At 44.9% G+C, this 26,816-nt stretch overlaps 2 protein-coding genes across 5 annotated transcripts in view; both read right to left on the reverse strand.

The window, feature by feature from the left end:
- Positions 1–219: 219 nt before the first annotated feature.
- On the reverse strand, positions 220–18,918 carry fsd1l (fibronectin type III and SPRY domain containing 1-like). 3 transcript variants are annotated; one of them, XM_061734585.1, is made up of 13 exons: positions 18,875–18,918; positions 15,778–15,873; positions 14,472–14,603; positions 14,289–14,390; positions 14,186–14,208; positions 13,753–13,874; positions 13,397–13,639; positions 11,397–11,495; positions 11,181–11,310; positions 7,455–7,540; positions 5,342–5,596; positions 1,485–1,573; positions 220–1,357 (listed from the first exon to the last, which is right to left on the reverse strand). In XM_061734585.1, the coding sequence occupies exons 1-13, from the start codon at positions 18,887–18,889 to the stop codon at positions 1,256–1,258; spliced, it is 1,494 nt and encodes a 497-aa protein (XP_061590569.1). In that variant the 5' UTR covers positions 18,890–18,918; the 3' UTR covers positions 220–1,255. The 3 variants fall into 3 exon arrangements, with proteins under 3 accessions (XP_061590569.1, XP_061590570.1, XP_061590571.1); XM_061734586.1 differs by lacking the exon at positions 18,875–18,918 and adding an exon at positions 18,673–18,845; XM_061734587.1 differs by lacking the exon at positions 18,875–18,918 and adding an exon at positions 18,682–18,843.
- A 2,929-nt stretch (positions 18,919–21,847) lies between these two features.
- Positions 21,848–26,816, reverse strand: part of apc (APC regulator of WNT signaling pathway) — a 42,138-nt gene continuing 37,169 nt past the window's right edge. For both annotated transcript variants that reach the window (XM_061734588.1, XM_061734589.1), the window contains exon 18: positions 21,848–24,467. In XM_061734588.1, coding sequence (XP_061590572.1) covers positions 22,518–24,467 — 1,950 coding nt within the window. In that variant the 3' untranslated portion in view covers positions 21,848–22,517. The remainder of the gene's footprint in view (positions 24,468–26,816) is intronic.

Here is a 26,816-nt window from a genome sequence, read left to right on the forward strand (position 1 = left end):
ACCTGGAATAAGCAGGTGGAGCTAATGGATGTTTCTGTACACACTGATTAAAGTTTGGTGTATGTTACTTGGTTGATTTATATTATTCCTTTATTATTAAACTCCTTCCTAAAAACGATTGGCCTGAAAATTCCCACCCAAAAGCCACATGTTCAATCTAAATGAGTTTATCTCAGTAACTAGTAGGTTTTGTATAAATAAAGGACACATATAACAAAATCCAGTTCAGTTCAACTTTATTAATCCCTGAAGAAAAATGAGATGTAGCAGCAACTTTCTTCAGAGAGTCATGATAGATGGTTCTGGCTGTAGACAGATCCCTCCAGAACATCTGAGTCCAGCAGATGAGTAGAATATCGTATGATCATGTCAGCACAATGAAGATAAAACAGCAGAAATATGACAATCTTCCACTTTTAGAGCTCATTTCTGTTTGGATTCATGTTAAAACTAGACACTTCAGAAATCCAGTCTACAACATCTCACCATTTATTGGACCAAGACCGATGTTTCTGCTGCGGGACAGTGGGTTGTCAAGAGGAATACTGGGACAGATTTTCTCCACATTTAGTCATATCTGTGTCATCTAAGGTTCTCAGTAACCAAACTAGAAAACAGCTTTTATTTGATATACATGTATGTAAATGTATTAATTCCTTTCAAATTGAACAGTTCTGGGTTGTTTGCATCAGTGACCTCTTCAGGGCGTTTTTTAAAGGTTTTGTGGCCTTTATTTCGCATGCTCAACCAAGTGAGCTATCCAGTCCCCTTAAATCTGGCTTATTGTTTATCACAGCATCAAGAAAGTGGTCTTAGGTCTCATCGTGGGTCAATACATCCCCTCTTAGACAGATTCATGTGTTGAATGTTCAAGTACATTAAACAATAACTTCCAACCTGAGATCTTCACAATAAAAGTCAGTTGCAGGGTCAGGAAGTTAAAAAACAAAGTTAAACATTCGCTCTAATACAGTCCTTCACAATAAAATCCTCACAAATTCACACATAAATCACTAATGAATCAGCCTTCAAAATAAAGTGTTTTGCATTCTACTGCATCTGTCAGAATAAAAGCCCCAGCTAAAAGAAAATGTATCATAGCTTTAAAAATCTGTTTTACAGTTAAACTCTTTATCAATAACAGCAGTTTATAAATATGTCTGTAATCAGTATAAAATGTATCATCAACCAACATTGCAGGACTCATACAAACATTTCCTCAGTGATATTTATTAGTGATGAAGCGATCATTGATCTACTGAGACAGGCTGCTGAGGCTCCGGTTGGTGGACAAGAAGTTTCCCATGAAGCTCGGCACCTGCAGCCCCGTAGCTATGGCGATACCGCCACACCACACCTGCAACACAGAAGAGCTGCTGTCAGTACCGGGTCATCACTGGCCTCTCATATCAGTGTACTACTCACAGTAGAACTGCTGTCAGTACCGGGTCATCACTGGCCTCTCATATCAGTGTACTACTCACGGTGAACGCGGGGACGAGCGGCTGGCTGAACTTTGTTCTGAAGCAGTGAAGAAGACGAAGCCGGTCGACGTCGATGAACATTAAATCTCCTGAAACACAAAACATGCTGGTGAGCCGAGGAAGAGGAGGAAGAGGATGAAGGTCATACATGGCTTACAGAGACACAGCTTGTTTGGTTGGTCAAACTTAACTGAGACCAAACCTGCTACTTAAACAAGAGGTCCCCTCTGGTTTGCTGGACTACCACAATCCAGCAAGTGAAGAAGCCTGGAGTTCTGGTAGAAGTGTTAGCTGTATTCAGAGCCGTCTGGGAGATTTGCGAGGCCCTGTGCGAAATGGCCGGGGGGGCCTTCGCACGCTCGCTACGCTCACGCGCGCAACATTTTTGGGTTTTTCGGGTCGGATCGGGTGTCTATATGCGCAATTTTAACTCTCCAAGTAGCAAAATACTGGATACCTTCCCCTGCCTCATCATCATCTCTTGCCTCCACGCGGGGCGAGAGGCATTAAACTCTTCCATTTTCTTTAGTTTTTTTTCTTTTTTCATTCCCTGATGGAAATTTCCTGAATCTGTCTCGTTCTCTCGACATTGTGTGACAGTTTGTTCCAACTCCACCGTCTGGATCAGAGCAGCTTGTGTCTGCGCTTGGTCTGATCAGTTGTATTGAACAACAGACACGCGTCATCATTGCACATATATTTATTGATATGCACAGACTAGTACACATTTAGGTCTGTAATGGAACGTGACTGTTGATATTTATAAGGGAAAAAACGAAAAAAAAACGAAAAAAAAAATGTATTTATTTTTTTTCAAAAACGGCCATGGCGCGAGGCCCCTTGGGGCGCGAGGCCCCGTGCGGTCGCACGGTTCGCACACCCCTTGCGGCGGCCCTGCCTGTATTGACCTCTGAGTTGAGATAACAGAACATAACGTTTGTTCTTTAAAAGATGATGTCTACTGTTGTGCTGTTGATTGTACTACGAGGCCAGTCAGTACGTTTACATGCACTAACAGAAAGTTGAATTGTTCTTGGATGGATGGATGGATGGATGGATTGCTGGATGGATGGATGGATGGATGGAAGGAAGCTGAATTGTAAGTTTTGGTTGGTAATAGTGTATTGTGTTCATTATGTCTTCAGATAGATATCCTAAGGTTTCTTTTTTCCAGACAAAGTTCCGACTTCTTACCTTCCGTTCTGACAGTTTTGGTTTCCGTGACAACGTCCTTATCAGCTGTTTTTACTGTGAGGGCGTGGCCAACCTGCCAGGTTCACCAGGTTCCGATCAATATTTATTATGAACATCAGAACACCCACAGCTCACAAGATGTCAGTCATCAGAACTTTACACAATAATCACGGAGCCGGAGGACAGAGCGATGGAGGAGAAACACATCAAACAAGCATTGAAAGCATGTCAATACCCACAGTGGGCCATAAAAAAGGGGCAGAACAAGTGAGGAGGAAAGAAACAGAACCAAAAAAGAAGTAGAAACCCACCAACACCGAGAACAGAGGAACCGTGACTCTACCGTTCATCAGAGGAGTCACGGAAAAATATAGAGAGCCATGCGGAAATAAAACATCAACACACCAGTTAAACCACACACAAAACTCAGACAGCTGTTAGTGCACCCAAAGGACAAAATAGATCACAACAAAAAATGCAACGTCATATACAAAATCCCCTGCCAATGATGTAATAAAACGTACATCGGAGAAACGGGAAGAAGTTTCAACACGAGGAGAAAAGAACATCAAAAGGAATGCGAGAAGGAGACGGAAAAGATTCAAACAAGAGCAATAAAAGAGAAGGCATTCCAAGAGACCCACAAGTCAGCCATAACAGACCACTGTAAAAGGGAAAATCATATCATGAACTGGGACAAGGCCAGAGTCATCCGCTCCGAGGATAATAGACACCAGCGCTGGATTATGGAGGCCATAGAAATAAGGAAACAAGGACAACAAACGATGAACAGAGATGAGGGAGCGTACATGCTCTCTCACACATGGACCAGTATCTTGGAGGGAGGACAGCGGGGGGCGTGGCCCATAGACATATATACGTAGACGCCGCATCGAGTGGTTTTGCCCGCTGCTGCGATACGTCAACGTCGCCGCCATGTTGGATGTGGCAAAACTGCGCTGGAAACTAATACAAGTAAATGGACTTATTTTCATAAAGCGCCTTTCTACAAAGAAATGTACGTTTTACGTCTCATTTATTCATTCACACACGCACTAATATACTTGGGAAACAGTTAGGCACCAGATATAATATATTTAATTTTCTCAGATGGCAAAAATAAGAACTTTATTGATCCCACATAGGAGTAATTCATGTTATATCAGCTATAGAGAACAAGGTAGTGCCGAAAAACAATATATATCCCCCCTCACAAAAATAAGAAAAATAGAGAAATATATTTTCTCATCAACAAAGCAAATTAAAAAAAAAATTCAAATAACTAAATAACATATTTGAACCATTTTTCAGACAATAAAATAACTGAAAAAATCTGAAAAATGGTTCAAATGTTATTTTGTTACTTGAAAAATGTTAAATGTTTATGTAAAATATGCTTTGTTGATGAAAAAATATGTTTCTCTATTTTTCTTATTTTTGTGATTTTTCTTTATTTTTTGTGAGCTGATATAATATGAATTACTCCTATGTGGGATCAATAAAGTTCTTATTTTTGCCGTCTGAGAAAATTAAATATATTATATTTGGTGCCTAACTGTTTCCAAGTATATTAGTGCGTGTGTGAATTAATAAATGAGACGTAAAACGTACATTTCTTTGTAGAAAGGCGCTTTATGAAAATAAGTCCATTTACTTGTATTAATTTACAGCGCAGTCTTGAACATCCAATATGGCGGCGACGTTGATGTATCGCAGCAGCTCCATGGGGCGTCTACGTATATATATGTCTATGGCGTGGCCTACCAGCGGTGGGCGTGGCCACTAGCGGGGGGCGTGGCCACTAGCGGGGGGCGTGGCCGACCTGTCAAACCTGGCAGGTTGGCCACGCCCTCATAGTAACAACAGCTGATAAGAACCATGGATGTATTATAGAAACTGGATCGGAGACTAAAAATGGCCGCCCATTCATTTCAATGCATTCTGCTCAGCCAGCGCATAAGCCGAAAAAATCTCTGACTTCCGGGTTTACTTCCGCATACAGCGGCCCATAGAGCATGCGCAGTTGAGTCACCTCCCATGATGCTCTGGGGCCTCCCATCATGCCCCGGGGGAATGCCGCGAATATTAATATAATATGTATTAATATAATACACAAATTAATGTATATTATTACATGTATAGCATTACATATATTATTAATGTATTAATATAATATAATTACATAATATATATTAATATAAACATCCGTGGAATGCACGGACACGGCTGTGACGTCATCCGTGACGTCACGCCCAGAAAGAGACTTTTCTTTGACTTTTCTGGCCGTTATAAAACATTTTTGACGGATATAAAGTCCATGACTTAAAAATATAGAATACAAAGATTAGTAATTGCCGGTGATTACAGCTGGAGGTGTCCTGTGAACAGTTTTAGAGGCTTATCTTTTACTATTGCGGTCTATGGGAAAAAAGCTTTCTGGGCCGCATGGGATTTTCTGTTGCAGTACCGCGGCTGGCCACTGGAAAAAATCGGCGCGCCTTCTGATTGCCAGACCCGGGGGCTGATAAGAACGTTGTCACTTCCCATCACGTGACACTGAGGAAGAAGGGAGAACCGCCGAAACTGTCAGATTGAAGGTAAGAAGTGGGAACTTTGTCTGGAAAAAAGAAACCTTAGGATATTTTGTCTGGTAGGCTTGGTACCGTTGTCGTAGTGGCAGTAGACTCCGATCCTCTGCGGGGCCGCCCAGTCCAGAGCCTTGGCCCGGTTGTTGTGCTTGGCGGCCAGAGAGCTCTGCAGCCACTGGCTGGCGTACAGACACCACGAACCGCTGCTCTTCCCTAACTGGTCAAACCGGCCCAGACTTCCCCGGCAGGCCACGCCCACACTAAAGGATTTCCAATCAGCAAGGGGGCGGAGCTCCCAGTAGTGGCAGCCCCCACTTATCTCCTGGTCGCCTAGGAGACAAAATATGGTAATCATAGTGAGAGTTATCAAAAAATAAATCTTCTAATTAAAGCCAAACTGAGGTGGCAGCAGTTTTTACTGCCTGTAACCTCCAGATTAAAAGTCTGTCCCTCAGATTAAACGGCAGGTATTCACGTTAAAGCAGCACAATGTAACTTTCAGCTTGTGTTGAGTTTGGCGGCTCCTTTGGACAAAAGCGGTAGTGCTTTACCAGAAAGAACTACATTTCCCATGAGCACCAGCGTGTACTGCCGGAAAGATCCTGTCCCTGTCGCTGCATTTGTTTTGATACTGAATGAAATAAGACGGGACGGACTTTCAAAACTACTTTTCTGTTTTCAGCGGTCGTTTGCAGGATGGATAGTGAAGAGGTAATGTATCTATTTTTGGCTAAACAATATAATATGACGATGTTGAAAATCACTAAGTTCAACTTGGTTTTATTAAGTTGTTTCAGCGAGATAATGCGCCCTACAAACTCATACGCTCTGCACCTTTTTCCTGTCACGTTTTTTAGAGGGACTTCGTCATAAATTAGTAGTCCAACATACTTACTGACAAAATAAAAAAATACTTTATAACCTGTGAATAACTGAATGCCCATTCCTTATATTTTGCAGATCAGCCCTGCACAATTTTACATTCTCAGGAAAAATACTAGAACCCAAGACGAATCCCCTGTATGTGAAAACATTCTAATTTAGATTCTTATTGAACATAGAACTCTACATTTACATTTGTATCATAACAATTCTGTCTCTCTTGTCGGACATCCCTCCTCGTCTTTCAGCTCACGCCAGCGAGTGAACGCCGGGCCAATGTTTATTCTTGTCCGGGCATTTAGCTTGTTACTCTCCCGCTTTCTTTTTTTCGCCTCCTCCGATAAAACTTGTATTTTCTTGGGTTTTTTCGCTGCTTCGGCCATGACACCAGCTTCTGCTGAGCTCTGCGCTCCACGCCCCGCCCAGCTTTGTATCCACTACGAATGGGGAAGGAGGGGGAAGTGACGTATGCCGTAAAGCAGTCAAAGCCGTAAAAATGTGTAGTTTTTTAGTGTGGAAGGGTTCCTACCATGCTCCTCAAAGTTACATAGTGCCAGTGAAGGAGATACAGACCCCTCAGACCATGACAGAGGTTCATTAAACCTGTTGGAAGTTGACATACCATCACAATGATGATGATGAAATATTACATTAAAGGGAAAGTTCGGTTTTTTACAACCTGGACCTTATTTCTGGCATTTTTTATGGTTGTATACTCACCCAGGCAACTTTGGTGTCATTTGGAGTCCTTCGGAAGATATTAGGGTTTTTTTGCGAGCCGCTTCTCCATATAACGGTAGTGAACGGGGTACAGCGGGACACAGACGATGCAGCGTCTAAATAACACATGATTGTATACGGCTGAAGAGCTCACTGAACGGAGGACAGAGTGCTGCACAGAGATGACGTCATGAGTTCAGAGGTCTTGTTTACAAACTGATTTATTTGTTACACACACAGCCCCGGATGTAGACAACAGGTCCTGGAAGCAGATCTAGTGATTCATAAAAGAAATGAACGAGTTTCGCGGCAATCATGTGTTATTTAGACGCTGCATCGTCTGTGTCCCGCTGTGCCCCGTTCACTACCGTTATATGGAGAAGCGGCTCGCACAAAACTCCTAATATCTTCCGAAGGACTCCAAATGACACCAAACTTGCCTGGGTGAGTATACGACCATAAAAAATGCCAGAAATAAGGTCCAGGTTGTAAAAAAACGAACTTTCCCTTTAAGCTGGAAAAGTTACATAGTGCTGCTTTAACCACACAGGAGTATCAGTTAGCACTACTGCAGTATTTGTGGTACCCAGCACTGTGTAGGACTCTCCAGCGAAGCGGTCGCGTCCAGCTCGACTTCCTGCTGTCTTATTGGGCGACGGAGTGGCACTCCGGCTGCCAAACAACAACAAACAAAGAGAAATGTTTACAAACAGCTGAACAACTCTGAACACAAACGATGCTGAACAGCCAATGAGGTTGAACCCAAGCCATGATGCAGCTGAAGAATGAAGAGAACGAACAAAACCAAACACCGGTGAAATAAACACTCTCGGAAAAACAGAAATACTCATTATTTTGTTACATGTTGACACAATACTCCTTAATTTCATAAAAACGTGAATGTAACCGTCTGCTAACAGGTGATTTATTGTAAAATGTGTTCAAAAAGAAAAATAAGTATAAAAACATGTCAGCAGTGATGTCAGCAGGATGAGACTGGCTGCATGAAGTGAGATGATGGATGAGTTGCCAGGCAACCAGAGGTTGACAGTTTCTACCTGAACGAGTCGAAGAGGAAGCAGAACGAAGACTGAAGAGGAACAAAAAGGTCAGAAAGACAAACATACAGAGCAGCAGGTTAATCTGGCAGTCAGAGTGTGTGTATGTGTGTGTTTACTAAAGTGATCATTAGAAAGATGTTTCGGATCACACAGCAGTTGACTGGGGATTAAAACCAAAGTCCCCAACGAGACTAGTCTTAAAATCCGTTTATAGATGCAGTCCTTGGGAAGTAGAATCCAGAATCACAACATCAGTGCTTATTGTTATGCTGACGATACACAGCTGCATTTATCTGTGAAGCCAGATGAAACAGAAACTGTCTGCTAACTTTTTGCTTTTGAATTCTGATAAGACAGAGGTTATTGTTTTTGGCCCTAAACACCTTAGGAACGATGGCCCCAAGAAACTTTGAAGTTATTTTTTATCAGGATTTGTCGTTTAAACCATTTATTAAAAAGGTTTGTAAAACAGCATTTTTCATCTCTGTAATATCACAAAGATTAGGAACATCCTCTTGCAGAGTGACGCAGAAAAAATAATTCATGTGTTTGTATCTTTTAGACTAGATTATTGTAATGTGTTATTAGCAGGATGTCCAAGTAATTCTCTGAATAGGCTCCAGCTGATCCAGAATGCAGCAGCACGAGTGCTGACAGGAATCAGCAGGAGAGGCCACGTCTCTCCAGTGTTAGCGTCGCTCCATTGGCTACCTGCAAAATTCAGAATCCAATTCATAAAACCCAAAATGGCCTAGCTTCCCGATATTTGCAAGACCTGATAGTGCCTTATGTTCCTGTCAGAGCTCTCCGTTCTCAGAGTGCAGGTTTACTCGTAGTTCCTAGAGTATCCAAATGTAGATTTGGAGGGCGGGCGTTCTGCTATCAGGCACCATTACTTTGGAACCAACTTCCAATCTGGGTTAAGGAGGCTGACACCACCTCCACCTTTAAAACTAAACTTAAAACCTTTCTGTTCAGTAAAGCCTATAGTTAGTATTTAGTAAACCTCTAGCTGGTGTTGGTAAACCTCTAGTTAGTGTAAACTCTAGTGTGTTAGAGTCAGTAGTCATAGTTGCAGCTATAGAACAAGACTATAATAGTTAGTCTCAAATATAGCTTGGTGGTAGATATGCTGCTATAGGCTTATACTGCAGGGGGGCACCGACATGATCCGCTGGGCGGTGCCTCTCACCCTTCTTCTCTCCTCTTCCTTTCTCAAATATCAATTATAAGTATCTCATAATCATCACTGTTCTCCATTGTTCTTGTAGTTTGTCGTGCTGGTCGGCCCCCTCTTTTTCTCTTCTGTGCATGTTTGCAGGCCAGAGCTTCAGGATCTGTATGCTGACCTGCAGTCCCCCCTCTGACCACCTCAGTGTCTGCTGTCTACACCTGTTTAGTGATCTCTGTAGTCCACCAACTAACCAGGTATTAGTCATATGTACATAAAACTCTTAGTTCTCCAGTTAACGGATAATTAATACTAATATATTCCGTCTTATGTACCATTGACAATATATCTGTGTCTCTCCTCTCTCTGTCCTTTCCTTCCAATTTTTTCCTGTTCTACCTGACTGGTCTCCAGCAGGAGGGTCCCCCCTTATGATCCTGGTCCTGCTCAAGGTTTCTTCCCTCCTAAAGGAGAGTTTTTACCTGCCGTTATTTACTTAAAGGGGTTCTATTATTAAAAACAGGTTTTTTCTTGCTTTAACATATATAAAGTGGTCTCCCCTCAGCCTGCCAACTCAGAGAAGGAGGAAAACAATAAATTCTGCAGTGTCTGTACAGCCGCCCGGATGAGCCGTCCAGTGTGATGTGGATCTACGAGCCAATAAGATTCTGCTCCCTTTTGTTACGTAACCAAAATGCAATTTACATCGGTTGGCCTCCGATGCGTGAAACCACGCCCACAACTAACTCTGGCCGGAACAACAACAACTCCGCCGGCCCGAGCTTCCGCCATTTTATACGCGTCATTCAGGCAGCCAATCAGCACAGAGCCTCATTATCATAGCCCCGCCCACTCAGAATCCCACATAGATAATGAGGTTAGAGACTGGAAGATAAGACATGGTTTAGAGGCTGAATTTCTAATTTATTTAGCAAAAACAATCAAAAGCTTGTTTTTAAGACATTCAAGGCCTGTTTAAAATAGGTATTAGATGCAATAATAGGTCCCCTTTAATGCTCAGGGGTCATATTCTGTGTCTCTGGAAAGTGCCTAAAGACAACGTATTGTAATAGATTCTATATATATAAAAAATAAAGGAATTAAAGAAAATAAACTGAATTGAAAAGTTTTAACTGGGAGAAGATGGAAGACTAGTTTGAAACAAACTGACCATTTTTGTTTTTATTCGAAACTTGGTTTAATATAACTTTCACATGACCGCATTTAACCTTCAAAAAAGAAAGCTGAAAATGGATCTTCGAAATTACAATATTTGTGTCCCCAAAGGAAAGCAAGGCACCCAAAGGGGAAAAATATGATTGTGTATCTGTGGAAGACCGAGGACCGCAAAGTGGACATAAAAAAATCCTTTGTCCCAAATGTAACAGTAAAAACACTGAAAGGACAAAAGTAGCTTGAAACTAAATTCTCAAGTGATTTTCAGAATCTGGGGACGAGGAACAATCAAATCCTCCAACCAGCACGTTCCTAAGACTTTGATACAGTAGTGACCTTGAAGGGAGGGTGTACAGGACTGTCTCAGAAAATTAGAATATTGTGATAAAGTTCTTTATTTTTTGGCTTTACATTATGTACATTATGGCTTACAATTTAAGATTAAGATTCCCAGAATATTCACATTTTTTGAGATAGGATATTTGAGTTTTCTTAATATTACAATAATAAAAGGCTTGCAATATTTCAGTTGATTTGTAATGAATCCAGAATGTATAACATTTTTGTTTTTGTAATTGCATTACAGAAAATCACAATATTCTAATTTTCTGAGACAGTCCTGTACAGAAATGCCCCCCGAATGTGTGGCGTGTGTGTGTGTGTGTGTGTGTGTGTGTGTGTGTGTGTGTGTGTGTGTGTGTGTGTGTGTGTGTGTGTGTGTGTGTGTGTGTGTGTGTGTGTGTGTGTGTGTGTGTGTGTGTGTGTGTGTGTGTGTGTGTGCCCTCACACACACAACTCTGTGAGGACTTGCCAAAGGAAAGGAGACGTGGAATCAGTATTCTTTAACATACACATGCACTGTTCTGTCCTGAGTGATGACATCACCAGTGACATGTTTCCTCACCTGTTTTTGCTGTCTTTGCCACGGAGGCGTGCATCGTGACCTTTGACCCCCTGCGGCTCCCAGGTGACCGTGTCACACTGAACCTTCAGATCAGCATGAGCCGTCACAGTGTCAAACCCGAAGTTGAACGCTGCCATAACAAACGCAGGGGTATAAATTCATCAGTGCTGGTTCTTCATCCATTCATTATTTACTCTAATTCAGTCTGTTTTTCACCTCTTGTTTCCAGGGTTACAGGTTCAGAAAACTCTCCTGCTGCTGCTTTGTTTCTTGCTCGAACTCGAATGACAATAAATGGTAGATCAAACTTCAGACCTGAAACATTAAAAACACGTTTGTTGCTCGGAAATGTAGCACCATGACACCATCACATCAGCGTATTAAACTTATTAAACTGGGGCCTCATTTATAAAGCTTGCGTGCACACAAAACAGAGCTTGAAAGATGAACACGCCACCTTCTACGCAAAGGCTGGGATTTAAAAGAAAAAAACTAACGGAAAAATGTGCGTATCTTTACGCAAACTTTGATCCTCGCGCACTAACATTTTGAAGACATGGGGAACTGGCGATGCAGACGGTGAGGTGGTGAAATTAAGCCAGATTCATGTCATACTTTTAATGTCATCACATATCAGACTTATAATATAATAGCGCTGATCGTTTCCATCTGTGTTTGAAGCTCAGCGTCAGTCAGGACACGGCCAGTTCCAGCTGCGCCAGCGCTTGGATCTCTCTGGTGCTGCTGCTGCTGCAGCCGCGGTGAAGGACACGCCGGGCCGGTGTCGTGCCAAAAAGAGATTGCCAGAATCTGATTTCTCTCCTGAAAATGGGTTTTTACCTGCCAAAAATTGATTGAAGGCCAAATACAGTTAATGAAAGGTTGTTTCTACCTAAATATGACTTGATCTCATTCTTGAGCTTCATAATATTAACACTAGAGCTCACAGGATTGCTTTTAACTCTTTTAAAAGGACCATTAAAACACAAAATAGGCATTTTCACCTGCCAAAAATTGATTGAAGGCCAAACACAGTTAATGAAAGGTTGTTTCTGCCTAAATATGACTTGATCTCATTCTTGAGCTTCATAATCTGAAAATCTGACATTTTTAGCGCTATCGCTCAACGGGCTGCTGTGCGCGCTCCCGCGGCCACAAATCAGATTCTGGCAGGCAACTCACACGCTTTATTTTTGTTAGTAATGCCACTACTGTGACCACCAAATAATGTGGTTTTCCTGCCTCCACCTCATCCACAACATCTCCATCTCAGTCTCCGTTAAATTTAGTGGCACGGTGGCTCGACATGTCTCATTCATCCTGACGCGCAGCAGAAACAGACTGCAGGTGGCGCTGCGCATGCTCAGCAGGCTCATTCAAATGCAAATACAATCATCATGTAGTTTGCATTGCCCATACATGGTAAAAAGTGGGCGTGTAGAGGGCGGGATATGAGGCAAATTCACCTGCGCAACCTTCCAGCTGGACTGTGATTTATAAAGCGAACATTGCGTGCAAGTGTGCGTGCACACGGTTTTATAAATCAGGATTTTTTTTGTGCGCACGCCATTTTCGGCTTTTTGCTCCTACGCACTCTTTTATAAATGAGGCCCCTGGACATCACCAGAATCACCCCTCTTCAGCTTTATTTACAAAGCAATTAAAAAACAGAACCTCAGCAGGACTCAAGAGTTTATCTCTCAGTCATCAGATTTCATATCTGATTTGCTCATTAATAAAGTTGTTATAACAAGCGACTTTAAACTTCAAAGTTCATGAAGATGCTGAAAATGTTTGAGTATTTATGTCTATTTCTGTGTTGGATTTCACTCGCTTTTCTTCAACTGCATGAACCTAGAATTAGCTACAAGCTCTTATTACTCGACTGTGAAGGAGGAAATCCCAGGTTTGTTTTCAGTGCTGTAGCCAGGCTGACAAAGATTTACAACCCTGCTGAGGTTTCTTTTAATCTCAGTAGTGATGACATCGTTTGGTGATGTAAAGTTACTTTACTGGCCACCAGGGTCTGAATCTAGACCTGCAGTCCCTATAATGACCACTGGGGTCTGGAACCAGACCTGGAGTTCTTCTACTGACCACTGCAGACATTTGAAACATCCCTAGTGGTCAGAAGAGGAAGTGCAGGTTTCTGTACTTCCAGACTGGCGTTGATTTTAACATGCAGTGTTGCTCTTTGGCGGAGTCTTTCCTCTCACCTGAGATAGTGACCTGCGGCTCCGTGATGTCACAGATTTTTTCCCAGCATGCATCTCCTGTGGCTCTTAGTACACTGTTCCGGTTAGTTTTTTGGTATTCGACTTCATAGCGTTCGATTGGTCTGCTGCTGCCGCCGCCGCCGTCGCCATTGCACTCTTCCTCACTATGCGGTTGCCAGACAACAGAGACGGCGTTGTCACGGACAACGCAGCTGGAAACGTCAATCTCTGGAGCTCTGGGGACTGAGAAGAGCAGCATCAGAGGAGAGTGACATAAGACAAGAGAAACCAGGAGAACTGAGAAGGGAATGTAAATTAAAATGTTGCAACATAAGCGAGGCTCCGCCCTCTCTGACCTGGCAGGAAGTGAAGTCCCTGAAGCCCCGCCCTCTCACCGCCGAAGTCAACGGTAAATTGTGACATGTTTTCAGAAACCGTGGGGCGAGTGGTCAGACGGAACGCTGGAGCCATGGTTACCCTGGCAACAACAGGAGGCGGGTCCCAGTGGAGGAGGCGGGGTTATGTGTTAGTGTTGGGGCGGGGTTAGCACGTTAAAGGGGCGGGGTTCAACATAAAGCATGTCAAATCTTCATTCACTGAACTGAGATTCGTTAGTTGCAATGTGTTAATGTGAGATCAGAGGGGTGTTATTGATTAAGATGATCAATGGAAAGCAAAAACACCAAATAAAATGAGCACAAACAGAGAAGAAACAAAATAAACAGGGTTGAGACCACAACACAAACACAAGATGAAGATGCACAAGGTCATATATGAAACTTCACCTACCGTTCTTTGATCTGTTTTGCCGCCTGAAAAACAAACAAAAAGCTCAAAAAATGCATCTTCTGAACAAATGTAATGCTGATAAACATTTTTTTCTTCATCATACCGTGAGAAACTCTTCTTCATTGCTGATCGTCAACGAATGATTAGCAAAGTTGAGCAGCTCTTCACACGACATCAGAGCCAGTTTCCCCTCCGATTGCTGCCGCTGGAAGTAAAAGCAGACAGGCAACAATAAATCAGAGCAAATATGACCCCAGTGACGTCAGAAAACATCAAAGACAGCCACCTGAAGCTCTGCTTCCTTCCTCTCCTTCTCTTCCCGGATGTTTTCCTGCAGCTGTCGCCCTCTGTCCTCTAAGGTGGAGCTGAGCAGCTCCAGTTCTGTCTCCAGCTCTGACATCACCTTACACGACTCCTCCTGATTGGACAAAGTACACTACAGTTACAGGGCTGGTCCATATGGACCAAAAGTCATATCTCCATATTTTCTAGCTGAAAAGCGATACTCGATATATATCGATATTTTTTCTGTGCCATAATTGGAGTTTCTCCCAAAGCATTATAGCATAGCATCTCTGTTAGCATCTCTGTTAGCATCTCTGTTAGCTTCATTTTTTTCTGAGGCAAACCCTTAAAAAAACAGTCAGTTTTAATACAAAGCCTCGTGCCAAATGTCACACAGGTTCCTTTATTAACAGAGGTCTGCACAATATCAAAATGTATAAAACAAATGAAACAAAAATAAAATGCCTGCATATATAGAATAAAAATGCTTCTTAAAAAGGAGCATGAGGCTCCTTTTAAGAAATGAGACTCTCTAGCGCCACCCTTCACCACGACGGCCGTCGGGGGTACTGCAGCCAACAGTGAAGCCGGCACGGGAGAACGGGGAGAACGCACATGCAGCGTCATGTGACGTCACATCCACAGCCCAGCGCGGGAAATTCGGAGTCCGAATTGCAGCACATTTTGCAGCACACAGCCTGTTCAAGCCAAAGGAGAGATACACTAGAGGGCTCATTCTTTCGGGTTTGGAACGCTTCATCTGACATTATTACTAGAAAACTTAAAACGTATACGCATTTTTTTCATAAATCCTGCCTCAAGCTCCTTTAAATAAAATAAAACAAATATCCCTTTCCTGCATAACAATTCAATTAAAATACACTGTGCAATTAATACAATGTAGACAGTAACAGGCAGACTTTTCCACTGAGGTTGACAGTTGCGCAAATAACAAAATATTTGGGCAAATCTCAAATAAAACATGTAAACAGATATTGCATCTCTTTGAGCAAATCTCAAATAATTACAACAAGTCAACTACTGTACATTTTACAGATTTTGTGTCAGGAAAACTAACCTGTCAACACTGTCAGGTTTCAGCAACAAAGGTACTTTTCTGCCAGCGCGACGTCAGTGTTGATGTACAGTCAATTTGTCACAAAATAAGCTATATCGATATAAACCATATTGTCTCGTACCATATCACGTTTGAAAATATATCGATATATATTAAAATCTGGATATATCGCCCAGCCCTGTACAGTTATGAAGTTCACCCGCCCAGCTAAGCCTCTCCCACCACTGACCTGTAGGCCCATTAGAGTGCTGTCCACCGTTCCCAGGAAGTGCTGGAGCTCCTCATTCTTACTGGCTAATGTGCTGATGATGCGGCGCAGAGCTTCCTGTTAAACACACAATCATGATCGTAAACAACAAACAGGTTTTTAAATAGTTTTGTACATTTTCAGCTGTGATGAAGAATTATTTCGTTTGGATTTGCGCCTGCCTCCTTGTCTCCTCTCCCCTCCCCTTCAGTTCTCTACTCACACCTTTGGAGAGAAGGACTAAAGCCTGAGTTATGGTTCTGCGTCAAACCAACGCAGAGCACACGCCGTCATCCTGAGGCCGTCACCGTGAGGCCGTCACCGTGAGGCCGTCACCGTGAGGCCGTCACCGTGAGGCCGTCACCGTGAGGCCGTCACCGTGAGGCCGTCGTGAACCTTCAGACTTCTCCATCACTCCATTTCTCCGCGGTGCAGTAACCCCCGTGACCGCTAGTTAGCGATCTTTTCCTGAATGGTTTATCCGACTTTTTTTGGGTCTGGTTGGGTCTGGTTCAATTCAATTCAACTCAATTTTATTTATATAGCATCTAATACAACAAAAGTTGTCTCTAGACGCTTTCCAGAGATCCAGAACATGAACATAAAACCCCGAGCAGTTATTACATAAACAATGGCAGGTAAAAACTCCCCTAGTGGGAGAAAAACCTTAAGCCAAACAGTGGCAAGAAAAACTCCCCTTTAGGAGGGAAGAAACCTGGACCAGGACCAGGCTCATAAGGGGGGACCCTCCTGCCGAAGGCCAGACTGGTGGGTCAGGGACGGCAACAGCACAGCAGGCAGGTGGAAGCAGCAACGGGATGACCAGGGGTGGGGACCGCAGGCAGGTGGAAGCAGCAACGGGATGACCCGGGGTGGGGACCGCAGGCAGGTGGAAGCAGCAGCGGGATGACCAGGGGTGGGGACCGCAGGCAGGTGGAAGCAGCAACGGGATGACCCGGGGTGGGGACCGCAGGCAGGTGGAAGCAGCAGCGGGATGACCAGGGGTGGGGACCGCAGGCAGGTGGAAGCAGCAACGGGATGACCCGGGGTGGGGACCGCAGGCAGATGGAAGCAGCAGCGGGATGACCAGGGGTGGGGACCGCAGGCAGGTGGAAGCAGCAGCGGGATGACCCGGGGTGGGGACCGCAGGCAGGTGGAAGTAGCAACGGGATGACCAGGGGTGGGGACCGCAGGCAGGTGGAAGCAGCAACGGGATGACCGGGGGTGGGGACCGCAGGCAGGTGGAAGCAGCAACGGGATGACCAGGGGTGGGGACCGCAGGCAGGTGGAAGCAGCAACGGGATGACCCGGGGTGGGGACCGCAGGCAGGTGGAAGCAGCAACGGGATGACCAGGGGTGGGGACCGCAGGCAGGTGGAAGCAGCAACGGGATGACCAGGGGTGGGGACCGCAGGCAGGTGGAAGCAGCAACGGGATGACCGGGGGTGGGGACCGCAGGCAGGTGGAAGCAGCAACGGGATGACCAGGGGTGGGGACCGCAGGCCAGCACGCAGCTCCCGAAGCTCCGGCCCAATCATCAAGTCCCAGGTTGGGGTGCAGGGTCGGGGAAAGGTTGAGAAGGGGCAGGGCAGGGTCAGGGAGAGGAGGTTGGGTCTGGTTGGGTCAGGGTCAGGTTAAATTCTTTCTCAACTTGGATCCAGCAGGCGCTGGGAACAAACTGTTCCAGTGAACACACAGGAAGTTTGTCCAGTTAATCATATTCATTTTGTTAAAAACACTTAAATATCTCCAGAGCCGTTTTAGAGGATCTGGTGCTCCAGAGGTTCCAGATGTTTCCTGCAGAGCTCCGCCGCTGGTTCTGCAGCTGCTGATAACGAGTTTTAATTTATTCTTCATAAAAACTGCTCTACTTAATGATAAAAGTGTTAGATTAGTAGATTTTGTGCAGATTTTGTGAACCCACCTCTCCTATAGAGATCCTTGGTCTAATTACAGATCACATTGCCAGGAAGTGTTTAAATCAAGGAAACTAAAGTATCCAATATGTTTGTCACATTCAAAAGTATTGCTGCAGGTCTGAGCAGCTATGACGTCACCGTCGTTTCTGCAAAGACTCTGACGTAAACAACAATCCGCTGATGGCAACGTCAACTGCCTTTTTCAGTGATTAACACCGGTGTTCTGACCATTTCTGCTGCTTTGCCAAATAATGCTCCCTAATGGTTTTCTACCTTTGTAGAGCTACAATTTTACTGTTTTACTCCCTAAACCACTTCCTCTCCCCCAAATGGTCCTTGTCTCTTCCCAGGCCGTCATTGTAAATAAGAATGTTCTTAACCCTTGTGCTGTTTTCAGGTCAAGGGAGGAGGAAGGGAGGAAGGAAGGAAGGAAGGAAGAAAAGAAGGAAGGAATGAAGGAAGAAAGGAAGGGAGAAAAGAGGAAGGGGAGAAGGAGGGAGAGAGCAGGAGGAAAGAAGGAAGGAATGGAGAAAAAGAAGGAAGGAAGGAAGGAGTAAGGAAGGAAGGAACAGGGGAAAACAAGGAAAGAAAGGAGAAAAGAGGAAGGGAAGAAGGAAGGAGAGAGCAGGAGGAAAGAAGGAGAACTAGGTCATTTTGACCCAAAGACAGTACAAGCGTTAATGATCTGCCTGGTTAAATAAAGACGAATGACTGAATGAATATCAAATAAAGCCATAGAATTGTTTTTTTTTCTCTTTATCGTATAATGTTCACAAAGTGTAATGCAATTCATGTCATGGGTAGTGTATTTTGAAGGATCAAATACTCAACATCCCATGTTATCCTTTTACCGTGGCAATCAAACTTTGACAATCGACTGTGCGCATGCGTACAACCACAAAGTATCATTTCTCGGCAGGGAGCAGAAATGGTCAGAACAGCGGAGGTTAAGGTCTCACCATGCTGACCTTGCAGGTTGATCATCTGACCAGATCAATAATGTTAAGTGATCACCGTCGAGCCGCTGGTGACGGTCAGATGTTGAACAGCTGACTCTGTCGCTGCCTCTGGCTCGGCCAGAGAGACAGAGGCAGCTCATGGAGAGGAGCTGCTAACACACAGCTGATGACATTATTGATTACTGATCCATAACTGTCTCACCTTCTGAGCGTCCATCGCCGTAGCAGACGCACCACGGAGCGGAAGTGACGTCGGGCAGCCTGACTTCCTGTACTGACTGTCAGAATAAGACCCATCCATACTGAACATACTATATGATGTCTATGGAACATACATTCGGAAATGTTTAATTAAACACGTGTCACAAAAATTTTCTGTTTTCTTTTTCTTTACTCAAGTATTATTAGGATTAAAAAATATATATATATATATATATATATATATATATATATATATATATATATATATATGATGGATTTGATCATATGGGGACAGATAATTTGTGCTGATTACAAATAATATAATATATTACAAATAATAGCAGTGACCAAAACAGCTGCAGAAATACTGCAGGAATGACATAGCAGCAGTTAAATGCAGCCTTCTGTAAGCTTTAAATATCCACTGGGCTTACATCAAATACATCAAAACACAACAATAAAAAACATTTTTCTGAACTTATCAATATGACTCTGTCCTTCACAGGATAAGTAAAATGGATCACTGCAAAAACTCAAAATATTAACAAGAATATTTGTCCTATTTCTAGTTAAAATGTCTCATTTTAGTAAAAAAAAAATCTCATTACACTTAAAACAAGACTCATCACTGGAAAAAACAATTTTCACCTGTTTCAAGTAGATTTTCACTTGAAATAAGTAGAAAAATCTGTCAGTGGAACAATATTCTTTTGCTGTAATGAGAAGATAAATCTTGTCCCACTGGCAGATTTTCCTACTTATTTCAAGTGAAAATTCATTTGAAACAGGTGAAAATTGTCAAATAAGTTATTTTTCTGGTGATGACTCTAAATGTTGAAATAGCAGTAAAACCACATTCATTGATGAAATGACACAAGGGATGGAAAGGGGGGATGGCAGTTTTACAGGGGGGATGATTTGGACCGTTTTTATTTCAGGGGGGGATGACCCTCATCCCACCTCAACTCCAGTACTGATCGTATCCAAACAACATTTTGATTCAATCTGCTGGCTTCCTGAATAAACCAATAATTATCATTCGATTGGCTTTGTATTAAAGGGACTAATCTGGAATGAGTTGTTGAAGTACCTTGAGATGACATTTGTCATGATTTGGTGGTATATGAATGAAGCCAAATGAAATTGAATTCATAGTAGAGCTGAAGATTGTCCTTCCAAATTAAACCAAAGTAAATCAATACAATATTTCAGCGCTGCGCATGAAGTGTTGTTCCAGGATGTTGTCATCTACGATCATGTGAAACATCTTGGGTCAAAGTTTTTCCACAGACAGTCACAATTGTAGAACTGGAAACAACAGCAGCATTTGCAACAGTAACTAAGGGGGTGCTGAGTTTACCGACAGGTCAGTTGGATGAACCAGGTTTGGGAGCTGATCTTAATCCTTAAAAAACAATGGGTGGATTATAAAGGTCATAATATGACCCATTGGTTTTGAAGAGCATTCTCTCTTCCTTTGTAAAGGGCGAAGCCATGTCGCTCAGGAAGCTGGCCAGCATTTATCAAAGTTATCTGTGGCTCACTGGCTACCAGCTCCTTAAGATTAAGATTAACGCCAAAATACCAGCAGAGCTGCCAGCAGACATTTACAGCAGAATACACCGTTAAACATGTTGACTCCATTAGTTTAGCCAATGCTGGGTTAATATAAACAGTTGATTGCTTCAGTTAGTTTGGTAGCCTGACCATTAAGGATGAGGAAGTGATAGTGGCGACCCGTCGGCTGAGCCAACTGTCAGTGAATCGTATCAGAAATAAATGTATTGCTTTATACAGGACTGTCTCAGAAAATTAGAATATTGTGATAAAGTTCTTTATTTTCTGTAATGCAATTAAAAAAATGTCATACATTCTGGATTCATTACAAATCAACTGAAATATTGCAAGCCTTTTATTTTAATATTGCTGATTATGGCTTACAGTTTAATATTAAGATTCCCAGAATATTCTAATTTTTTGAGATAGGATATTTGAGTTTTCTTAAGCTGTAAGCCATGATCAGCAATATTAAAATAATAAAAGGCTTGCAATATTTCAGTTGATTTGTAATGAATCCAGAATGTTATTTGTTTTTATCGTCTTTTGCTGTTGATTGTTTGTCCTCTTATGTTCAGCACTTTGTTTCAGCTGTGGTTGTTTTAAAGCGCTTTATAAAGAAAGTTGAGTTGAGAGTATGACAGTTTTGTTTTTGTAATTGCATTACAGAAAATCACAATATTCTAATTTTCTGAGACAGTCCTGTATACTGTGAATTCGCCTGATGTGGTGCAAAAAAAAAAAAAAAAAAAAAAATCCAACCCCCCCCTCAGTCGTCATGGATGTGAAATGAAACAATTGAGACCAGACTCGGGATACAGCAGTATCACAAAGACAATGGGAAGCAGCAGAGTGTTGAACTTTATTGATCATCTTCAGCTGAACACATTTTCCTGCAGCAATGACAGGAACTGGTGAAAATCAACTTCCAGCTGTCAACCAGACATTTTGGCAAAAATTCACTTTATTTGGGGGCACGGTGGCGCAGCAGGTAGTGCAGCCGTCTCACAGCAAGAAGGTTCGATTCCCGCCGGGGACGCTGTGGGCGCTGAGGTGCGTGTTAGTTCCCCCATGACTTCAGCACCCTGGGTGGGGTTGGAGAAAGGGCCTTTCCGTGTGGAGTTTGCATGTTCTCCCCGTGTTCTCTTGGGTAGCTAATGGGAGCTACCCTCACAAAAACATGCAACAGTCCTGGGCTCTACTGCCCCCTCTGGCCAACCGGGGAACAGGTGGGGTGGGGAGGAAACCCCACTCTGTCTGGTGAAAAGATGCTGCTCACTCCTCAGGTTAAGGAGGAGACCTGAGCTCAGTGCAGGAACTCCCGGGGTTGGTAGAGGGAGCAATGCCCAGGACTGTAAGGTAGGAGCACGAGGTGATAAAAGGGGGAAAAAACCGGGATAAAAATAAATGTTATAAAAAAAAAAAAATTCACTTTATTTTAAATTATGTGCTTCAGAGTTAAAAGTTTATGCAGGTTTACAGCAATAACTTAGGTTTACAGTGTTATCTGTTTCCAAGGTGACGAAGCTCCAAACATACTGATGAACAGAAGAGGTTCTGAACAAACCCGCTTCCCTGAACGCATCGATTCTGGCCTGGCAGTGACCCAGAAGAGCCCTGACAGGTCCAGAACCTTCAGAACATCCAGAACCTTCAGTGTGACATGAACAGGAACTCTGGTTTTGTTCAGAAGTCTGTTTAAGAAAAAGAACTTTCCAGAAGATCGGTCACCTCGGATTCTACAGCTAGCAGAAATATCATCATCATCATCATCATCATCATCATCATCGTCAGGTCACCATGGTGAGTGTTCCGAGGGGGCGGGGCCATGCAAGGACAGGCAGGGGTGGAGCTAAGCGCTAGAGATCATTTTAGTGGTATAAAAACATAAAAAGTTTTTCATAGTTCTCTCATGAATACAGAAGCGTGACAGGTAGGAGGAGCTGAGGGGCGGAGCTAGTACTTAAACACAAACCCACTTCCTGTACAGTTGAGTTGACAAACACAGACTTCCTGCAGGTTTTTCCCATATTTACACTTTCCTGTCGCCATCTTTGTTGTAGTCATGCACGGCTTCCCGTTCCGTCTCACACTGACGTCACGATATACGACCCACGCTCCCCGCTGCCGCCACTCCCGCCCTCGCCCTTCGGCTCCCGCTTCTTAGTGACGGGGGTGGGGATGAGCGAGGGCCGCGTCGGGGTGGCTGTCGTGGTGGTGGGCGGCGTGGAGGCGGCGCTGACGTCTGTGCTGCTCTTCCTGGGGCTGGGCGTGTAGTTGAAGGGACTGACGCGAGCCGCCACGGCGCCGCTGCGCTGCTGGCCGCGCTGCTGCTGCTGCTGTTGCTGCTGCTGCTGTTGCTGCTGCTGCGTCTGCTGCTGCGCCGGAGGCTTGTCCTCCAGGCTCTCGCAGCTGCGCCGCAGGTTCAGGTTGGAGGACGAGGAGGAGGTGGAGGAGGGGATCTTGGAGGGGGTTGGGCTGTCAATGACGGGCGGTGCATTGGTGGTAGTGGGCGAGCGCATGGAGCAGGACGACGGGGAGCGCGGGTTGTTGACGGGACAGTCTTCCAGACGAACCCACACATCCTCCGGTTTCTCCGCGGTGCTCCGGCTGACGGAGGAGTCGCTGCTGCCGGCCTTCGCCTTCCGCCATGTTCCCTTGGACCTGGCGGCACCTTCTTCCTCGCTCCGCCCCTTCTCGCTGGACTCTGAGGACGCCGACAGCACTGACGAAGAGCTCCCCGTCCTCTTCCACGTGCCCACGCGGGGCAGAGAGGTGGAGTGTTTCCCACCGCTCCCTCCCGCGGCGCTGCCGCTGTTCTCACGCTTCCAGGTGCCGGTGCGGCTCAGGCGAGAGGAAGAGGTCACTTCCTGTGGGCGTGACGGGCTCTCGGACTGGGAGCGGTTGGCGTCGTGTCTTCTGTTTGAGGACGTCAGCGGCGTGTCGGGGCTGGTCGGAGACTCCGGCGGCGCCGCCGTTGAAGACGATTCCTCGAGCTTCCTCTTCAGCGTGGGACTGGGAGCTTCTTTGATGAAGGTGGACTGCCGGACGAGTCCCGGCTTGTCGGGCTCCGCCTTGGACTTCTTGGTGGTGGTGGAGGCGCTGACCCTGGAGGCCGACTCGCTCCTCGGGAGGCCGCCGCCGCCCTTCGGCGCTCCGCTGGTTTTGCCAGGTCTGGCGGCAGAAGACGAGGGTGCACCTGCCGGAGACGCCGTGCGTGGCAGCTGGGACATCTTTGCTGCTTTTTGACTGGCGGCTGCGATGGGACGGGAGGGTGTGGAGTCTCGAGAGGACCCAGCTCCCCTATCTGCGCCGTCGCTACCTCCTGGAGCTTTGGCTATGGCCGTGGCTCTGGGCTTGCTGCGTCCCCTGGTTGCCGGCTCCGCCCTGGGCTTCCCGGTGATGAGACTGCGGTACACCTTTTTACCCCCTCTCAACGCCTTGGCCTCCTCCTCCTCTTCCTCCTCTTTCTTCTTCCTGGCCTCCAGCGTGCTGCGTTCCCCGGGCTTCAGGATCTTGGCGCTGCCGCGCTTCATCTCCTCCCTCTGCTCTGCGTCCTCGTCCTCGTTGTTGTTGGCTGTCGGCAGGTGGAAGGGCGAGCCGACGGACTTCAGCGACAGCACCGAGTCAGAGTCTGAGGACGGCTGGCGGGACAGCGGCTGGGCGGCGGCAGCAGCGTTCAGGCTGCTGACGATGGAGTTGGCGCCTTCCTGGATGGCCTTCCAGTCAAAGGACTCGGAGTCCGGGGACGTGGGGCTCCTCTGGGCCTCTGAAGGCTCCTCTTCAGCCAAAATATCATCTTCGGCTGTGGAGAGGGGGGCCGGTGTGGAGATGGTAGCGGGGGCGGGCAGGGCGGCCGCCTTCTTCTTCTTCTTGGGCATGGCAGAGCTGATGCACTCCTGCAGCAAGTCGTCCTCCGAGTCGATGCTGAGAGAACTCAGGGATGAATTCCTGGAGAAGCAGACGGGCGTGTCCTCCACGTGGAAGGCCTTGGGAGCGTAGCCGATGGCAGCAGGTGGGCGGGGCTTTGACTCCACCTGTTAAAGACAGAGCAGATGTTACACGGAGATCCTCACCTGCACTGTGGGCAGTGTGGTGCTAGTTACTGAAAAATACTAACTAGTTACCGTTATTAGTTACTTCATTAAAAAGTAACTCTGTTACTTAGACCAAAAAGTAATGCGTTACTATGAAAAGTAACTATTTAGTTACTTTAAATAAAAACATTATTTTAAATGCTCCCATTAATCCCCTTTAGTCTTCATTTCAGCAGGTACTGTATGGATTTACATTGTGCATCGTGTTCTTCATTCTGATTGGCTAAACAGTCTCCCCGCTTCTTCACTTCCTGTGTCAATAACGTTGGTTGCTTAGCAACAAGCTGAGAACGACCAATGAGCTTCAGCAGCAGCTCAAGAACGGGACCTTTGATTAATCGTTCATTACAGTCTCAGATATAACCAATGGTGGGATGTCGGTTTATAAGAATCTTTTTGCCCAGAAGAAAAAAAGAGCGACAACAACGACCCATAACTATTTTCTTCTCTGGAAAAAACACTCCTGCACCGCGGCTTTAGGAGAAAAATACGCTACAGAGTTGGGATGCAGCGGCTCAGAAGAGCAGGAATACGTGCGAGGCGGTGCTGATCTCAGCAATTTGAAGCCTTCTATAATAATTGTAAAAAGAATTTCACTTATCACAGATTCTTTTTGGAACGTAACCCCTGCGAAAAACCAGGGATTGCTGTAATGCAGTGTTTCTCAATCCTGGTCCTCGTGGGCCCCTGTCCTGCATGTTTTAGATAGTACCCTGCTTCAGCACACCGTGATACAAGTACCTGTGTCATGAACAGAGTTGTGCAGACTTTGGTGACAAGCTAATGAGGACCATTAATTAGAATCAGGTGTGTTGGTGCAGGGAAACATCTAAAACATGCAGGACAGGGGCCCACGAGGACCAGGATTGAGAAGCACTGCTGTAATGACAATATCTCCACGTTGTGAAACTCGCCTTCTCTTGGCTCGCCATGACCGTCTCTTTTTGAATAAACACACACACTACGGGCCAAATCCACAAAGAATAGATTGCGCCCGCAAATAGCGCTGTGAATTGCGCCGCATTTGCGCCCGCAATTTGCCCCGCTTTAAGGTCCTATTCACAAAAGATTTTGCTCTAATGATATACCGGCGCAAACACGCCCATAAAGTTTTGCAGTAACTTCATTAACACTGGATCGGGATCAGATCAGGATCTGACGGGTAATTCATGTTCTTTGTTTTGCTACACACACCTACAGGTCAGCTGTTAAACACACACATTCTAGATTTATATGGTTATATGGTGGAATTGTTTGTAATAAAGCAGCCCCTATGTATGGATGAATCCTGAGCTCCGTCCTGTTATTTTTATTTTTAAATCCGAGATAAGTCCACAACCCCACTTGATCTGACTGTGTACAGTCATGTCTGACTGTAGATTTCACCCTTAATATCATTCAGTATCACACAGTGATACTGAATGATATTGAAGAGAGAGAGAAACAGAGACAGAGGGGGAGTGAAGCCTGATTTATGGTTCTGCGTTAAATCGACGCAGAACCTACGCCGTAGGGTACGCAGCGACGCGCACCGTACGGTGCGTGTCGCCGCGTACCCTACGCCGTAATCTCTGCGTTGGTGTAACGCGGAACCATAAATCCGCCTTGAGGAGTGAGTTTGCGCGCAGTTAATACACGCTTCAAAAAGACGGTATTTGCTCCACTATTTTTGCGTGTGGCAAATAGCGCTGGCCTTTGTGAATTAGACGGTTTTTGCAATGAGGCTTATTTGCATAGAAAGGGGGCAATTTTGCGCCGAATGTATGAATATTACCTAATTTACATGCATGCAAATGGCACAGGCGCACCATGACACTATTTGCTTAGCAGCGCAGTTTGTGGTGCAATTCGCCCTTTGCGGGTGCTTTGTGAATTAGACGCTCTCTTTTTGTCTCATTTGCACATGTTTAGTGGCTGCAAAAGCCGCGCAATCCTTTTGTGGATTTGGCCCTACGTTTCCTCTCGTCTCCGCGTGTGGGGGAAAAAAGCTTTTCTGTAGCCAGAAATAACGGAGTAACGCACCGTTTGGTAACGGTAATTGCGTTACTGAATTTAAAAAGTAATGCGTTAGAGTATTAGTTAGACCCTCCAGAAAAACGCGGGCTAAAATACTTGATTTTGCGATTAAATGTGCAGGTTTTTTATGTGCTTTTATGCGGTGAAATTGCGAAATATGCAGGAAGTTGCGGATTCGGCGCTGAGCTCTTCCCTCTTAAATTCAGCGGGTCGTCTGATCTGAGGTCGAAGGAGAAAAAAAAAAGGAGAGCGCAGGTGGAGAGGAGAGGAGAG

Source organism: Cololabis saira, chromosome 11 (assembly GCF_033807715.1).
Source record: "Cololabis saira isolate AMF1-May2022 chromosome 11, fColSai1.1, whole genome shotgun sequence".
Taxonomy (NCBI): domain Eukaryota; kingdom Metazoa; phylum Chordata; class Actinopteri; order Beloniformes; family Belonidae; genus Cololabis; species Cololabis saira.